The sequence below is a fragment of the Branchiostoma belcheri genome, unplaced genomic scaffold (genome assembly GCF_001625305.1).
Source record: "Branchiostoma belcheri isolate BF01 breed outbred unplaced genomic scaffold, Haploidv18h27 scaffold4, whole genome shotgun sequence".
Lineage (NCBI taxonomy): Eukaryota > Metazoa > Chordata > Leptocardii > Amphioxiformes > Branchiostomatidae > Branchiostoma > Branchiostoma belcheri.
Window position 1 is genome coordinate 8,583,115 of NW_017804020.1, and position 17,224 is coordinate 8,600,338.

The 17,224-nt window shown below is 40.8% G+C and overlaps 3 protein-coding genes across 3 annotated transcripts in view; 2 read left to right on the forward strand and 1 right to left on the reverse strand.

Annotated features, from left to right (window-relative positions):
- The window catches only part of LOC109477109 (transmembrane protein 145-like), a 7,747-nt gene extending 2,371 nt beyond the window's left edge, over nt 1–5,376 (forward strand). Inside the window, exons 3-6 of the mRNA XM_019778168.1 lie at nt 202–748; nt 1,649–1,771; nt 4,214–4,349; nt 5,132–5,376. Of these exons, the coding sequence (XP_019633727.1) occupies nt 202–748; nt 1,649–1,771; nt 4,214–4,349; nt 5,132–5,271 (946 nt within the window). The 3' untranslated portion in view covers nt 5,272–5,376. The remainder of the gene's footprint in view (nt 1–201; nt 749–1,648; nt 1,772–4,213; nt 4,350–5,131) is intronic.
- A 3,585-nt stretch (nt 5,377–8,961) lies between these two features.
- Nucleotides 8,962–10,919, reverse strand: LOC109477138 (cytochrome c oxidase assembly factor 4 homolog, mitochondrial-like). Its single transcript, XM_019778200.1, has 2 exons — nt 10,762–10,919; nt 8,962–9,103 (listed from the first exon to the last, which is right to left on the reverse strand). Exons 1-2 carry the CDS (start codon nt 10,900–10,902, stop codon nt 8,999–9,001), a joined length of 246 nt encoding a protein of 81 aa, XP_019633759.1. The 5' UTR covers nt 10,903–10,919; the 3' UTR covers nt 8,962–8,998.
- Nucleotides 10,920–11,174: 255 nt separating this feature from the next.
- Nucleotides 11,175–14,735, forward strand: LOC109477135 (probable D-tyrosyl-tRNA(Tyr) deacylase 2). The gene is made up of 4 exons (XM_019778196.1): nt 11,175–11,380; nt 12,046–12,115; nt 13,594–13,691; nt 14,468–14,735. The coding sequence occupies exons 1-4, from the start codon at nt 11,270–11,272 to the stop codon at nt 14,696–14,698; spliced, it is 510 nt and encodes a 169-aa protein (XP_019633755.1). The 5' UTR covers nt 11,175–11,269; the 3' UTR covers nt 14,699–14,735.
- The last annotated feature ends 2,489 nt before the right edge of the window (nt 14,736–17,224 follow it).

Here is a 17,224-nt window from a genome sequence, read left to right on the forward strand (position 1 = left end):
CATTTGCTCAACCCTCATGACCACGTAGATTTCATAATGAAATAAAACTTTTTTTTTGTCAAAACTTTTTTTTTATTCGCACGCACACATCAGTTTTGGGGCTCCCGGAGGATGTCATCCATATAATCAAATCAACATGGCCTTAGAGAAAAAAATGAACAAAACATACAATAAATGAGACTATTTCTTATTTTCTTCTAGGCTATGGCATCTCTCCTTTGTACCATGCCGCTGTAACCAATCACAGACCTCCAACTGCACCTGGGTCAATTCAACCAATGAGAATGGAGAATTAAGCTATGACATCTGGTTGGTCAATGGGAACCCAAATTCAACCCAGACAGACTTCCTATACTACCAACTTTCCTACGAGTCTCAATATGTCAGCATCATCCTTCTTACCTACATGACCTTGTACCTGATCTTTCTATCAGTTCTTTTATGTGGACACCGGAGGCACTCTCACACCATAATAAGAGTCTTTGTAGCCAGCATTTTGCTGGAATGGTTCGGCATATCCTTACAATTTCTCCACCTGGCCATCTACACTTTTGATGGAGCAGGGGTTCTGCCAGTGAAGCACTTTGGTGAGGTAGTTGACACTGTGAGTCAGTGCATGTTCATGGCTTTGCTGTTGTTACTGGGGAGAGGATGGACGGTTACTAAAGTTCATGTGGAACACAAGACTTTCCTGGTGGTCATCGTCACATACTCATTGGTGGATGTTGGACTTACTACGTCACGGCTGGTAAGTTATCAACTGTGATTTGCTACTATCCTTGTCATACAGTAATATGCCCAAATCATCTCTGTGTATAGAAATACTTTCTTCCGTCTTTTCCATAACTCCCAAAGTATAGTTTTACAGACTATCACAATTATATCACATAGATTAAGCACCTATGGAGCACATTTCCACCTTTGTTTTCTGAGTAGAATATAAATGCAGAAATGTTCTTTTCTAAACAAAGAAGTTTAAAAACATCTTTGTTGATGACCAGATGATAGAAAAATTATGTAAATAACAAGAGAAAACAAACCTTTAGACAGATTAGATAGGATATAGTGCCTAAGAATTATCTTTTTATCCTATTATTATGTTACTCATTGCTCAGACTAAGAGCCACTACCAATGATGATGATGCTACTTAGTATCAACATGTAACATTAGGCCATGTTGATTTGATTATATGGATGACATCCTCTGGTAGACCCCAAAACTGCTGCGCGCGTGCGAATAAAAAAAAATTTTGCAAAAAAAAAAAGTTGTTTTCATTATGAAATCTACGTGGTCATGAGGGTTGAACAAATGGGACAGAATATGGTTTGGCGAATAATCTAATCTTCAAGTTCATTTCCTTACAATTTCGTCTTTTTTTGTTTGATTTTGGCATTCTACGACATTGGTATAGTTTTTACTTATTTTTTTTGTAACTTACGGTATATTTTTGCTCATTTTGCAACTGTTTTGTACGATTTACAGTATAGTTGAAACCTTTTTTTTTTTGGAAACGGCCGAAAATTCATGCGTGCGTGGATGTCATCCATATAATCAAATCAACATGGCCTTATCAGTATGTACATGTATTTATCATGAACGTGGGATTACATGCAAATGAAAATTATTGTTATAATACCTTGCCTGCAGATTACAACAGACCCAGTCACCACAATAGACGCCAGCCTGCCCTGGCAGACCCTGGTAGTACTGGGCCTCAGACTCTTCATCTTACTGTGGTTCCTGTATGAGCTACACCTCAGCTATCTACAGGTGATGAGCAACTTAAGACCTGTTTAACCTCAGGGTTTGAAACACTAGGCAACCTAAGCCAAAAGCTGTAGGTTGCCCATAAATATATCAGGTTGCCTGGCATTCACACTCAACCTGGCATTCACACTCAAACGACATATACATACAGTAAAACACACACACTCAAGCACACACACTCAAACACACATACACACTCAAACACACACGGTCAAACACGCACACTCAAGCAAACACTCACACACTCAAGCACACACACACACTCAAGCAAACACACGCAAACACACTGTCACACGCACAGACACACACACACACACAATCACACACTCAAACACACACACACACTCAAGCACACACACTCAAACATAAACTCAAACACACACATACTCAAAAACACACACACACATGCATGAGCAAGAATTGCATTTCAACCCTGGACAGTGTTGCAGTTAAGTCAAGTTTTGTATGTTATTATTAATTAGGTGAATTGATTTGCATGTGCACGCCTCTGTAAAAATGAAAGCGTCCCCAACGGAGAAACGCCCACCGGACGCCGTCCCTGCCCGTCCTTAGCGGGAAACGGCGTCCTGACCGTCCCAACACAGTTGGCAGCGTCCACAAACTTCCCCGGACGGCCGTCCCAGAAATTAGCGACGGCACCCCGTCGCTCCCAGCCCGTCCTGAACCGTCCGGCATGGAAACGGGCGTTTATTAATTAATTGACAACAGCAGCGGCCGGCACTGACGTGCTTCACGATGTTTCCCAGGGGGGTTTAGGCTTCTAACGCACATGCGCCAAGTTTGAAGGCGCTAGATTTAACGGTCACCGGGCTGGCTGGGGAACACGTCTGCTGCTCAGTCGACCTCAGTTTTTTCCATTTTGTTGGATTGTCTGCAATTTTGGAGGATGGATTTCATTCATACAAGCAGCTATATCTATCGTCGACGCTGCACACAAGTTTGGGCATCTCCAGCGACTGACTAAAATGTCAAACGAGGTGTTCCAAGAATGTAAACAGCGGCCGCCAGAATTTTGGGTGTACCGAAGCAATCTGTCTCGGCGATTCTTTTTCGAGGATACTCGGTAAGTGGACAAGAATTTTTCGTTGTCAAATGTTACAAGGGAACTGTGTAAGACAGTGTTACAATTGCCACAACAGAACATTAGTTAATTCCAGGGGCTGCTGAGAAGTTTGCGGTTATATTTTGTTCGTCCTCCCCGAGACTGCCCTCCCCACATAAATTTTGTCACATGCGCCGCCGGGCTGATAAAGGAAATTCAATGTTTTAACGCCGAAAAATAAAAAGACGCACACGAACGATTTGTAGAATAATTGTGTACAATACCTGCTGTTTTAATAAAGAACGATGATGCCGTAAAAATGTACACGTCATACACAAAAAGAGACTCGAAGTCCCGCACACAAGTTCGGCCCGGGAAAGTCCTGACGTCACGGCTGCCATCTACAAACGCAACCGTCAATGTTGTTTTCATACAAAATCTTCCAAGACGCACAAAAACTACGTAGAATATAATTATATACTATACGAATTTTAATGAAGAAAGACGATTATGTTAAAATGTCCACTTAGGCAATGTTTGCACTTGTAATTTTCTTACACCCTCGCCCTTTATGTTTGTGTGCGCTCACAATGGTGGATTACTGTTGTCGCATGTTCGCCGCTGTTTACAGCCGCTGTTCAACATTTTGTTACTCTATATTCTTGAAGAAAATCTTTTTCGTTTGATCATGGTATTTTGTATTTACTTCACTTGTATTTACTCACGGCTCGTTACGGCAACTGTTACAATGTGGGCGGCCGTTACTTGTTGATTCGATGCCAATCTGCAATTGTTTTCAATATTACTATATCGGCACCTTCTGTCACGGGACGCCGTCGAAAACGCCGTCCCAACCCCGTCGGAGCGGCAAGATCAAAATGTCCACAATGACTGAGCACCCCCCAGAGACCCGTCCGGCCGTCGGATACGCCGTTTGGACCCCACCTGTGCCGTCCCAAGCGTCGTCCGGCCCCGCCCAGGAGCCCGTCCGGGAGCCCGTCCGGCAGCGCGTCCAGCAGCCCGCCCGGTAGCCCGTCGGAAACGGCGCCCAAACGCCTTAAGAAACGCCCGGACGCCGTCGAAAACGGACATTTCTGACGGCGTCCCAGGCGTTTGAGGCGTCCTGGCCCGTTTCTGGCCTTTGTCCAGGCGTCCGTAGTCCCCGTTTACCGCCAGGGACGGGCAGCCGTCCCAAACAAACGGCCACCACAAACGGGCGTTTAAACGGGCGTTTCTCCGTCGGGGACGCTTTCATTTTTACAGAGGCATTAGCAAGTTTCGCTGTGAGGCACATATACATGTATTTCAAAGGGCCGTGCAGCTTACATTTTAGCAACAAGCAAACAATGTTTGACTAACACTTTATCCTGTACTTTCCACAGGAGGCCAAGCCATCCCGTCAGCAGTTTTACATGGTGCTGGGCAGTGTGTACAGTCTGTGGTTCCTGTATCTACCCGTGGCAGCAGTCGTGGTTTCACAGGTCGTGCCTCCACTGTGGCAGTATAGAACCTTCACAGGTTTGGACAACCTACATCATGTATACGTTGGTGAAGGTTAATCATCCAGGATAAAGATAAAGTGATTAAGCTGTTGAATCTTTTCAAACTGGATAAATTGAAATTTTAATACGTAAACGTTTCAGGTACCATCCGGTACCTTTCATCAGTACAAATGTAGAGGAAATTTACAGAACAAGAATTAAGTTCTAAATAAACAAAAACAGTCAATATTCTAAAGTAAGTTCTAAATAAACAAAAGGTAACTGACAAGGTTCTAAAAAACAATCTAAAGGTATTCATCATGTACATGTATATACTAAGGCCACACCAATTTAATTTCTTGGTTAATAGATTTTTCTAGAAAAATAATGGAGCAGGTGAGCGAAAAAAAAAACAGTATGTAATTGACAGAAATACAAGTCAAATATATCAGATTATACTCAAGATAAATTAATTACACATTATCTTCCCACATACATTTACGACTGTACTTTGTTCCAACTTTAACTATCCATTTAACTTTATTCCAACACACAGGATACAGAGCGATCAAATTTTCAACGACCACTGTCACCTTCTTTAGGATAATTAATGACCAATCACTTCACAACGTGATCTCGCGAGAGTTACGGTTTACAAACACGTGACCTTATTCACACAAGACTTTACTGATACGTGACAGTGGTCGTCGAAAATTTGATCGCTCTGTAACCTATATGTTGGAATAAAGTTCAATGTTTTACTATGATTACTACCAACACAGATGAACTTTCATGATAATACGACTGTATTTATTTCAGGAATCACAGTGACAGCTGACTTCCTGTCCTATGCTGTCCTGGCCTACCTCCTGTGGCCATCTCGGGGTGTGGCCAGCTTCAGGTACAGCAGGATACCCATGGACGATGATCTGAGCCTTCTAGACTACGACTCCATCTAGTGATTTAAATCTGCACTGCAGTGCCAACCTGAAGAGTTCCAGGAAGACATTATACATGTACTTTATAATATAGGCCACAATAATTTAATTTGTTGTTTCTCAGATTCGCCCTGTCCATTTTTTTTTCTGATTTGCAAAAAAAGAAAAAAAATTATTCCAAATAAACTGCAAAATGCTCAATAAAAGACACATTTTGGCCCGAGAATTGTTGAAGATACTAGTAGTCCTTTTCTTCCTAGTTGTTAAAAGTTTTTCAATGTAACAATGCAAATTTGTTTCATTAAAAGTTCAAAATCTATTGATCTAATTATAAAGCCTGGTATATTCACTTCAAGGCTCATATTGTAACAATTCCGGCTATCACGGGGTGCCTAATGGTCTTTTTTTTGCCCTGTCGCATCATTTTTTTTCTGAAAAAATCTGAGAAACAACGAATTAAATTGGTGTAGCCTTGCTGTCAGAATAAACTAGGTACAGGAGTCAGTTTTAGACAGTAGTTCACTTCTATTGCCAAAATTGTACCTTACTTCTCATGATATCCTATATCATATACACTAGATAGTGTGCTGTAATTTTTAAGATAATCTAAAATTCTGAAAAGTAAACTTCCTATATCAAGGCCAAATCTTTGACACAATGAGAACTGGCAATATTGCAAACAGACATGGAAATATAGATTTGTTGTCAGCTGTATTAAAATGTAATCTTTGATTAAAATGTACCTCTGTAAAAATGAAAGCGTCCCCAACGGAGAAACGCCCACCGGACGCCGTCCCTGCCCGTCCTTAGCGGGAAACGGCGTCCTGACCGTCCCAACACAGTTGGCAGCGTCCACAAACTTCCCCGGACGGCCGTCCCAGAAATTAGCGACGGCACCCCGTCGCTCCCAGCCCGTCCTGAACCGTCCGGCATGGAAACGGGCGTTTATTAATTAATTGACAACAGCAGCGGCCGGCACTGACGTGCTTCACGATGTTTCCCAGGGGGGTTTAGGCTTCTAACGCACATGCGCCAAGTTTGAAGGCGCTAGATTTAACGGTCACCGGGCTGGCTGGGGAACACGTCTGCTGCTCAGTCGACCTCAGTTTTTTCCATTTTGTTGGATTGTCTGCAATTTTGGAGGATGGATTTCATTCATACAAGCAGCTATATCTATCGTCGACGCTGCACACAAGTTTGGGCATCTCCAGCGACTGACTAAAATAGTCAAACGAGGTGTTCCAAGAATGTAAACAGCGGCCGCCAGAATTTTGGGTGTACCGAAGCAATCTGTCTCGGCGATTCTTTTTCGAGGATACTCGGTAAGTGGACAAGAATTTTTCGTTGTCAAATGTTACAAGGGAACTGTGTAAGACAGTGTTACAATTGCCACAACAGAACATTAGTTAATTCCAGGGGCTGCTGAGAAGTTTGCGGTTATATTTTGTTCGTCCTCCCCGAGACTGCCCTCCCCACATAAATTTTGTCACATGCACCGCCGGGCTGATAAAGGAAATTCAATGTTTTAACGCCGAAAAATAAAAAGACGCACACGAACGATTTGTAGAATAATTGTGTACAATACCTGTTGTTTTAATAAAGAACGATGATGCCGTAAAAATGTACACGTCATACACAAAAAGAGACTCGAAGTCCCGCACACAAGTTCGGCCCGGGAAAGTCCTGACGTCACGGCTGCCATCTACAAACGCAACCGTCAATGTTGTTTTCATAACAAAATCTTCCAAGACGCACAAAAACTACGTAGAATATAATTATATACTATACGAATTTTAATGAAGAAAGACGATTATGTTAAAATGTCCACTTAGGCAATGTTTGCACTTGTAATTTTCTTACACCCTCGCCCTTTATGTTTGTGTGCGCTCACAATGGTGGATTACTGTTGTCGCATGTTCGCCGCTGTTTACAGCCGCTGTTCAACATTTTGTTACTCTATATTCTTGAAGAAAATCTTTTTCGTTTGATCATGGTATTTTGTATTTACTTCACTTGTATTTACTCACGGCTCGTTACGGCAACTGTTACAATGTGGGCGGCCGTTACTTGTTGATTCGATGCCAATCTGCAATTGTTTTCAATATTACTATATCGGCACCTTCTGTCACGGGACGCCGTCGGAAACGCCGTCCCAACCCCGTCGGAGCGGCAAGATCAAAATGTCCACAATGACTGAGCACCCCCCAGAGACCCGTCCGGCCGTCGGATACGCCGTTTGGACCCCACCTGTGCCGTCCCAAGCGTCGCCCGGCCCCGCCCAGGAGCCCGTCCGGGAGCCCGTCCGGCAGCGCGTCCAGCAGCCCGCCCGGTAGCCCGTCGGAAACGGCGCCCAAACGCCTTAAGAAACGCCCGGACGCCGTCGAAAACGGACATTTCTGACGGCGTCCCAGGCGTTTGAGGCGTCCTGGCCCGTTTCTGGCCTTTGTCCAGGCGTCCGTAGCCCCGTTTACCGCCAGGGACGGGCAGCCGTCCCAAACAAACGGCCACCACAAACGGGCGTTTAAACGGGCGTTTCTCCGTCGGGGACGCTTTCATTTTTACAGAGGTAGTTTTGTACAAATGAACTCCAACCATGCCATACGCTGTGATTCTAGTCAACAGATTTCATATCATTCTTGTAATAGTTTTATCTGTTTGATTTTACAAACCTAAGATAATAGACAAAGTAAGAGGTAGATGAATCAGGTATGCCTTTTAAGGTCCAAACTTGTTTACAAGAGATTCTTAGAAAGAAATTTAAACTGAACATTTTTCAAGCTTTTTAGGTCCAAAATTGTATACAAGATATTCTTAAAAAGAAATTTAAACTGAACATTTTTCAAGCTTTTTAGGTCCAAATTTATATACAAGAGATTCTTAGAAAGAAATGTAAACTGAACATTTTTCAAGCTTTGTATCAAGTGTATACAGGTATGTATTGCTTCCTTGAAATAACATTTTAATCCTTGATGAGTTACGACTATTGAAGAAATGTAGCTATACTATAATGTAGTTTTTACTTGTACATGTAGTTTCTTAGTAGTTAGTAGTTCCATGTATACTAATTATCTGTTTTTATACCAAATGTTTCTTCTGTTCATGCAATTAGCCCTCGGGCATGAATTTGCAATAAAACTTTACATTATGTACTAGGCTATAGCTTTTGCATAATCATAAAATGTTATAACAGTATCATAATGGGCAATGTTCTGATTGTTGTACATTAATAAATCAATGTAGAGCCCATCTGACACAATATACTAAGACAATGTAAGAGGTAACTATGAATACATGTGCAGATATTACATGTAAGTCTATCATTTATACTTAATGTATCTGAAAGTAAATACATTTCCTTTTTGTGCATAATATCAATGCTTGAAGCTCTACAATTTTTATGGTGTTAGAAAGTGAAACAAGATACATGTACCATACAAATTAGACTCACCCAAATTTTCGACTGTACAACTCCAGTCTCCCTCAACTGAGACGGGGGGCGCCACAGACTTTCTGTAACCTATGATCCATCGCTCACAGAGTCACGTGTGTTATCTGCGTGACGTCACGGAAGCGGTGGATTGCTCATTCCTTGACAAAGACTGGAGTTGTACAGTCGAAAATTTGGGTGAGTCCAATTTGCTGTGTTGGAAATTACAGTTTAAACTTGCGTCATAATGATTTCTACCAACACAGATGAACTTTCAGGATAACCTCTGGGGAGGGAGGGGAGGGGCAGGAAGGTGTCTTGTCATCTCTTCTCCAGTTTCCTCTTCTGTGCCTCCGCCATGCATAACCTGAACTTCTTTGTCTCCTCTTGACACTTCCTCCAGTCTTGGTGCTCAGCCATGCACTCCTGAGGAAACAGTGTTTTCACATTATATTTATTTGTTGAATGGGGGTTTTTGTAGCCTCTTTCGCAGACTTGTAAGGTGCGGCATAATTTTTTTGGTGAGCGGTGCGAGTTATGCTTTGGAGGGATGATTTTTAGTTATGCTGCAGAGGGACCATCTCTCCCCAGCAAAACTTGGTGGCAAAAACGTCCCTCCGCGGCATAACTCAAAATTGTCCCTCTGCAGCATAACTCGCGTTGCTCACCAAAAAAAAAATAATGCCACGCCCTACAAGTCTACGAAGGAGACTAGGCTTTTTGTGATTTGTAATGAATCACCAACTTCAGGCAGTAAACTAGGACCATCACACACCCACCTCTTTCTCATCCAACTTAAGTTTTAAAGGCATACAATGCTATTTCAGGGTAATCTCCAAGCAGATCCTAGGATAGCATTAGACAGTATCAAATTGGCCAGGCAGTATCCATTGGCCAGAGAGGGTCAACCACACCACCCATGCCAAGGATCTGCAGAAAGTCACTGGACAAGGGCAGTACAAGGAGGGGCAATCTCCCAGATACAAGCATGGGGACAGGGTTGGACAAGTTTTCAAAAATCCGCTTGCGCTAAGGTCATTTCCACTTGCCCAAACCTTTTTACATGCGCAAAATTCATATATTTCAATGCATTTTACTACCATCAAGGAAATTATCTTAATTTTAGTTTATAATGTTGGATGCTTTATCGAAAAAAGGTAGTTTGACTTGCTCCAAACACCGTTGCGGCTATACGTTGCATTTTTGAAATCATATTACATCCGCCAACTGATGTAACGTTAGACTCTAGTTTGTACAGTCATATATAGAATATATACATGTACTATATTACCTTTTTGAAATAGTATGTTATTTTCGATACATAGAACTTGTAGTCACTGTAGACGTGAGAGTAGATGTTAGCTAGATATGTAGTACTGAAGAGTTTGCCATGCATTGTACCCGTTACAACTGTTGTGCAATAAAGATTGACTTGACTTGTCATGACTTGACTTTAAAAATCAGCAAGTCTAGGGGCACATGCACTTGCCCGAACAGTACTTTTTACTGGGCCAGGGCAAGAAAGCGAAATCGTGGATCCAACCCTGATGGAGAGGTTGTTAAAGGATCATCCCTGTCAGTAGCCTGGTATCCAGTCTTACGTGATTTGGGGGGTGTTCAGGCAGGTTGTGTCTTCGGGGGCTCTAATAGCTTCCCCCGCCCAGTGCAACAGACCGTCCCGGTAGGAGAGTTACGCTAATAAGAGACAGTATGCTTGGGGATTTGGTTTCCCCCAGCACGATCGTGGAGGGCTAATCAATCTCTCGTGAAATACACACCGGGAAACCTATGTGAGGCGGGCGGGACAGAGCTCTTGTGGCCCCGACCACGATCAGACTGGATACCAGGCTACCCTGTACATTCTTACGTTGGAGTTGAGTAGGCACACTTGGCATACAAGGCTAATACAAAGTGTTCTAGTTACTGAGCTAATACAGAGTGGTCAACTTCTCGCTTTTTTGTACAATGGAAAATTAATGTTACCATACATAGAGATCAAAATAAATTAAAATTTAAGTAGCTGGGGGAGGGGGGCATATTATGACTCGCGCATCAATGTAAAAGAAATCCAAAGCAACACGAACCAGCAGTGCGTAATGTTGATCCGCACATCCTGACGCATTCACCAACTTATCTATAGGGTCTTCTTCTTCCTCCTCGTCCTCCTCGCCCTTCGGTTTAGGTTTTCTTGTCCTGTCATGAGGATTCGGCATGGGCGCCGCCATCTTGTCGTCTGTTGAGGTCAAAGATCAAAGATCAAAGGTAGAGCAGGCCAAATAAAAAGTAAGAGGGTCTGCATGGGGGATTAGTGCAAACCTTTCGCTACCGATTACGAATTATGTTTAAAGTTTTAGACCTGATCGCGACTTTACGCTTTGCGGCTAACTGAATACGAATTACGTTGATTTTTGGGAAGGCTGCCTACGGTTTACGAAGACTAGAAAGGCCTGATTACGCCTTACAAAAAAGAGCATGCAGGCCCCCAGGTAAGGCTACTTCCGGGTCTGATGCAACCAACAGCATACTAGGCCACTAGTACTTGCCGCGTTGTTGATTGCAATGCAGTGACTGACAAGAATGTTGTGAGAAATCATGGCCAATGCTGACACAGTCCCAAAGGCCAGAGTCGTGGTACAACAGTGCCTGAGTGCCAGGCTTCAAGTCAAGCCACCATCAGACGAAAATGAAGCTGAATATGTCGAGGTATCTATAAACCCTAATATCTGCTTGAAGATTGATGTTAGTACACTTTATAATAACATATAGGATATTCACACATGTCGGCAGTTAAACGTGGAAGAGTAGCCTGTAAATCATTTGTGTTAATATATTTCATTGTCAAAGTAAGGCCACACCAATTTAATTTGTTGGTTCTCAGATTTGTCAATTCATTTTTTTCTGATTTGCAAAAAAAAACAAAACATGATTCTGTTTCCGAATCAACTCAAAAATGCTAATTTTTTGCCCCCAACAGTTGAGGATGGTCCTTTTCTTCCGAGTTGTTGCAGTTTTTCCATCTATCAATGTAGTGGTTTGATTAAAAGTTCTAAAATTCCTTGTTCAAATATAACCCCAGCCTTTTGTGTTGACTTCATGGCTCCCTTCGTAGCATTTGGGGAGTGTAACAGGATGTCTAGATCTGTTTTTATTTTTATTTTTTAACCTCGTTGCTTTATATTTTCTCTAAAAAAATCCGAGAACCAAGAAATTAAATTGGTATGGCCTAACATATATGCATGTGTATACAACATATTCATGTTGCTTCCTGGAGGTTTGACCATCCAACATGGTGGGCAGTACCCTAATTAAATCATGGTCAAACACCCTCTAGGATTTACATTGACATGTGCCTAATCTGTGATCCATAGGTTGGGCGTGGCATCATCATCTACCTATGTTTCCTTAAAGGAGCAACAGAAGATCTTGTAGAGAAGATGGGTGAGTGACATATCTTGTCAAGTCATTGTATATAATATATGTTATTTAGTATGATGGCATGAATTCTCAGATTTTTTCAGAAAAAATCAGGAGCGACAGGGCGAAATAATAAAAAGAAAACAGGCCAAGGCACCCCATGATAGCCGGAAATGTTACAATATGGGCCATGAAGGGAACATACCAGGCTGGTTTATAATCAAAACAATAGATTTTGAACTTTAAATGAAACATAATTCATTGTTACATTGAAAAACTTAAGAACTAGGAAGAAAAGGACTTTTTTCAGCCATTGGGGCCAAGGTATGTCTTTCATGCAGTTAATTTAGAGCCCCCCCCCAATTTCTTTTTTTTTTTGCAAATTAGAAAAAAAATGGACAGAGCGATCCGAGAAGCAACAAATTAAATTGGTGTGGCCTTAGGACAAAATATCTTAACATGTTCAGGTTTTGAATTTAGAAAGAGATATTACATATTTTATAACATTTTCCATACTTATTCAATCAGTTGGTTCAGTATTAAAGATTCGTCCACACATCATTTTTCCCTGATTGGAAAAAATAAGATTCAGGTTCTGATTCAACTCCAAAATGCTCACAATTTAGCCAAAACAGTTGAAGAAAGCTCCTATAGTTGTTAGTAAGAGTTTTTCATGTATCAATGTAATGGTTTGATAGAAATTTTAAAATCCATCTTTATTTGAATTACTGAAACCAGCCTGGAATGTTGACTTCATGGTAGCATTTGGGTTTGTTTTTATTTTTGTTTCGCCCCGTCACTTCATATTTTTTCTTAGAACTAAAGCCTTGTTCATGTAAAGTCACCCAAACCGTGATTCGGGTAACTCGTATTCCTCACATCTGGTCCACGTGCCATACATTCCTTGCAAACCGTGTCCTATCACGGAAACCACCTCTAGAAGTGGTTTGGGATCGAGGCGCTTTCAATGTGATTTGGAGCGTTCAGATGGAGCCACTTGAAACCGGCTTCGGGGTAAACCACATGCAAAGCGCCTTCACTGACTTCACATGAACACGGCCTAATAAATCAAATTTGCCTAAGGCCACACCAATTTAATTTCTTGGTTAACGGATTTTTCTAGAAAAATAATGGAGCGGTCAGGCAAAAAAAAATTAGAATAAAAACAGGCCTAGGCGTCCTATTATGGCCCAAAATGGTATGATAGGAGCCATGAAGTCAACACAACAGGCTGGTTCAAAATTTAAACAATGAATTTTGAACTTTTAATGATACCATTGCATTGAAAGAAGGAATAACTGTAACAACTACTAGTAGGATGAAAAGGACTGTGTTCAGGGCAAAATATGAGCATTTTGCAGTTAATTCTGAATTTTAATTTTTATTTGCAAATCAGAAAAAAATGAAGCAGGCGAATCCGTTAACCAAGAAATTAAATTGGTGTGGCCTAATTCTAGTGTATACTAATTCCTCTGACCCCTACATTGTATTTATTTTGCCAGTACGAGCCATCCTGGCAGTCAGATTGAGCGAATCTGAGCCGAATGGGAAGCTAGTTTCAGTACTGGATCTGCCAGGTGATGTTCTGATTGTACCACAGGTGAGCATTTGGACTATTCCATTTGGATGCTTGGGGAGGGACAGAAATTGTTGTAGACATGGAGGTATTTTATATGCTAAGAATTGAAGTGGAACAAGGATGTTAGTGAATTATTTTGAAATACCTGAGAATGGATGTCCATTAAATTCCTTATTAAAAATTAATATGAATATGATTATAAAAGATCTTACAACTTTCTTTACATTGTCATTGAATAAGAATTGTTTTATTGTAGCACAGTTGAATTTTCTTTGTTTTTGTTTTAGGCCATGTTGATTTGATTATATGGATGACATCCGTGCGCGCATGAATTTTCGGCGATTTCCAATAAAAAAAGTTTTCAACCATACTGTAAATCGTACAAAACATTACAGTACGAGCAAATAAATTTAAATGAGCAAAAATATACCGTAAGACTTTTTTTTTTACAAAAAAAATTAATAAAAACTATACCAATGTCGTAGAATGCCAAAATCAAACGAAAAAAGACGAGATTGTAAAGGAATGAACTTGAAGACTAGATTATTCGCCAAACCATATTCTGTGCCATTTGGTCAACCCTCATGACCACGTAGATTTCATAATGAAAAGAACTTTTTTTTTTTTGCAAAACATTTTTTTTATTTGCACGCGCGCATCAGTTTTGGGGCTCCCGGAGGATGTCATCCATATAATCAAATCAACATGGCCTTATTTTTGTGTAAAGAAAATAATTTTTACCAAAATGTTCTGTATTTCCTTTGTGTAATGTGAATTTTCCCATTATTTCCTTGCAGGCAACACTTGGTGGTAAAACCAAAGGAAAAGCCATGCAGTACCATTCCAACATTGCTAAGACTGAGGGCCAGGATCTGTATACCAAATTCTGTACAATGTGTGAGGAGACATTTGAGACAAGCCCAAAGACAAAAGAAGCAAATAAGTCAGTTAAACATGGTACATATGGAAACAGACAAGTGCTGAGTGTGGTAACTAATGGGCCGTACACACACGTACTGGACTTTTAAAATGTGGTAGATATACTTTAGGTACAGAGCAATGGACTATACCTATTGGACCAAAAATATTGATAATTGTTTCTGTCAACATATTGCTGCAGTAAGGTAAGAAAAGCTAGAAATTAGCATGTTTGAACAGAAGCAATTAAGCAACGATTGTAAGCCTTGAATTTTGTTTGTTTTTGTTTGTTTTAGTAGGATCCCATTAGTGTAAATGTCACCTTATTCTTCCTGGAGTCTGAAGTGAATACTACAGAGCAATGGACTAAAGCTATTGGACCAAAATTATCGGTAATGGTTAGTGTTAACTTATTGCATGTAAATGTAAGAAAGTTAGAAAATAGCATGCTTGAACAGGAGCAATTAAACAATATAGTAAGTCTTGCCTGTGTGGTAAACAATACAGTTAAGGGTTAATGACCCGCCCTTTCTCGGTGATAAAGCCTTGTCAGTTGCTTTAACCACCGAATAAAGCCACTGAGTGAGCGCAGATTTATGAGGTGGTTATAGCAACTGACAAGGCTTTATCACACCATATTCACCGAGAAAGGGCGGGTCATTAACACTAATAATTATCATATAGCCTATCAAAACTTACACAGTAAAGAGTGACACATTTTTGCATAACACATACAAACTTAGATAGAACATATATAGCTCCATCTGGAGTCACCTGAGGTCACTGGGGAGGGTGCGTTCTATTTGGGTCGAAGGCAGGGAACAGGTATTCGTTTTTATGGGAGTTACCCGAGGTCACTGGAACACAACTGAAGTTATTTTTGGATTTTTTAGAACATAGCGGTGTTCTATATGGGTCACCTGAGGTCATATGCGGGTGATTATTGGGTTGTTTAATGTATGGATTGGGATGAATAATGACCCGGTTTTGACTCTATTTGTGACATTACAGCGTCATAAGAAATGTGGAATGGAGCCTTCTGATTGGTCAACGTCACACGGCTATATGATAATAAGTCTTAATTTGGTTGATCTGTTTGTTTGTTTCTTTTAGTGGGATCCCATTAGTGTAAATGTCACATTTTTCTTCCCGGAGTCCGAAGTGAATCACAAATTTTCAGATAGTGGTATTTAGACCATTGCACAACCTGGCATGCCGCTACTCTTTTTTGAAAGGCGTGGTGGGTTCTTAATGTGGCTCTCCCCAAACACGGGGCTTTCATTTAACGAATGATTTTGATTCAGCGGGAACATCACATATACACAGCCAGCATCACATATCACTGCATCAAAGTAAGAAACAAATTATTAAATCAGAGCCTTTTCTTGTCTCTTCTCTTCATAGTTATCTGCCATCCACGTTTCGGCAAGGCAACAGACATCTTTGCCCATTTTCGGCATGTTGCCCACTGTCAAAAGGCAACAAAGTTTTTTTTTTTCAAAATCAGGCGAAAATTAATGCGCGCGCTGATGTCATCCATAAAAATCACTTGCTGTGGCCTTATTCAGACCTCCTTTTTAAAGAAACATTAGGCCATGTTGATTTGATTATATGGATGACATCCGCGCGCGCATGAATTTTTGGCCGTTTTCAAAAAAAAAAGTTTTCAACCATACTATAAATCGTGCAAAACAGTTGCTAAATGAGCAAAAATATACCATAAGTTGCAAGGAAAACATTTAGAAACGATACCAATGTCGTAGAATGCCAAAATCAAAGGAAAAAAGACAAAAATGTAAAGAAATGAATTCGAAGAGTAGATTATTCGCCATAACATATTCTGTGCCATTTGTTCAACCTTCATGACCACGTAGATTTCATAGTGAAAGCAACTTTTTTTTTTTTGCAAAACTTTTTTTTTATTCGCACGCGCGCATCAGTTTTTGGGTTCCCAGAGGATGTCATCCATATAATCAAATCAACATGGCCTTAGTTCAATTACAGCATGGATTCAGAAGTTAGTCCTTCTAGCTCCGTGATTACAGAAAGGTACATGACCTACATATTGTCATTCAGTGACCAAAAGGTGAATGACCGATAGGCAACTAACCGATAGATCATTAATTCGTAATCGGCGGCGAAAATTTTGCGTAATTCGTAAGCACTACCGCCATGCAGGCCCTCTATAAGGTACTATAGCTAGTATATGAGAAACCCCCAATTAGTGTTGGAGTCATGTATTTGGTAGGACCATGTATATGGCTTGACACCGGGTATCAAATGGTTTTGATTCAGTGCACATGGGAACATCACATACACACAGCCAACATCACATATCACTTATAATTACTCTCTTTATGTAGTTTGCCATACATTGTACCATGTGCAATTGTCGTGCAAAAAGCTCTTCTATCACTGCATCAAAGTAAGAAACAAAATGTTAAATCAGAGCCTTTTTTTGTCTCCTCTCTTCATAGTTATCTGCCATCCAAATTCCGGCATGGCAACAGACATCTTTGCCCATTTTCGGCATGTTGACCACTGTCAAAATTTCTTGCCAACACCAGGCGAAAATTAATGCCTGCGCTGAAGTCATCCATAAAAATTACTTGCTGTGGCCTTGTTCAGACCGACTT

Excerpts from the sequence above, each read along its gene's own strand:
- LOC109477138 (XM_019778200.1), bottom strand. The coding sequence starts at position 10,902 with ATGGCGGCGCCCATGCCGAATCCTCATGACAGGACAAGAAAACCTAAA. Across the intron at positions 9,104-10,761 it reads ATCAACATTACGCACTGCTG|GAGTGCATGGCTGAGCACCA; the intron begins GTTCGTGTTGCT and ends CTGTTTCCTCAG.
- LOC109477135 (XM_019778196.1), top strand. The coding sequence starts at position 11,270 with ATGGCCAATGCTGACACAGTCCCAAAGGCCAGAGTCGTGGTACAACAG. Across the intron at positions 12,116-13,593 it reads AGATCTTGTAGAGAAGATGG|TACGAGCCATCCTGGCAGTC; the intron begins GTGAGTGACATA and ends TTATTTTGCCAG. Across the intron at positions 13,692-14,467 it reads ATGTTCTGATTGTACCACAG|GCAACACTTGGTGGTAAAAC; the intron begins GTGAGCATTTGG and ends ATTTCCTTGCAG.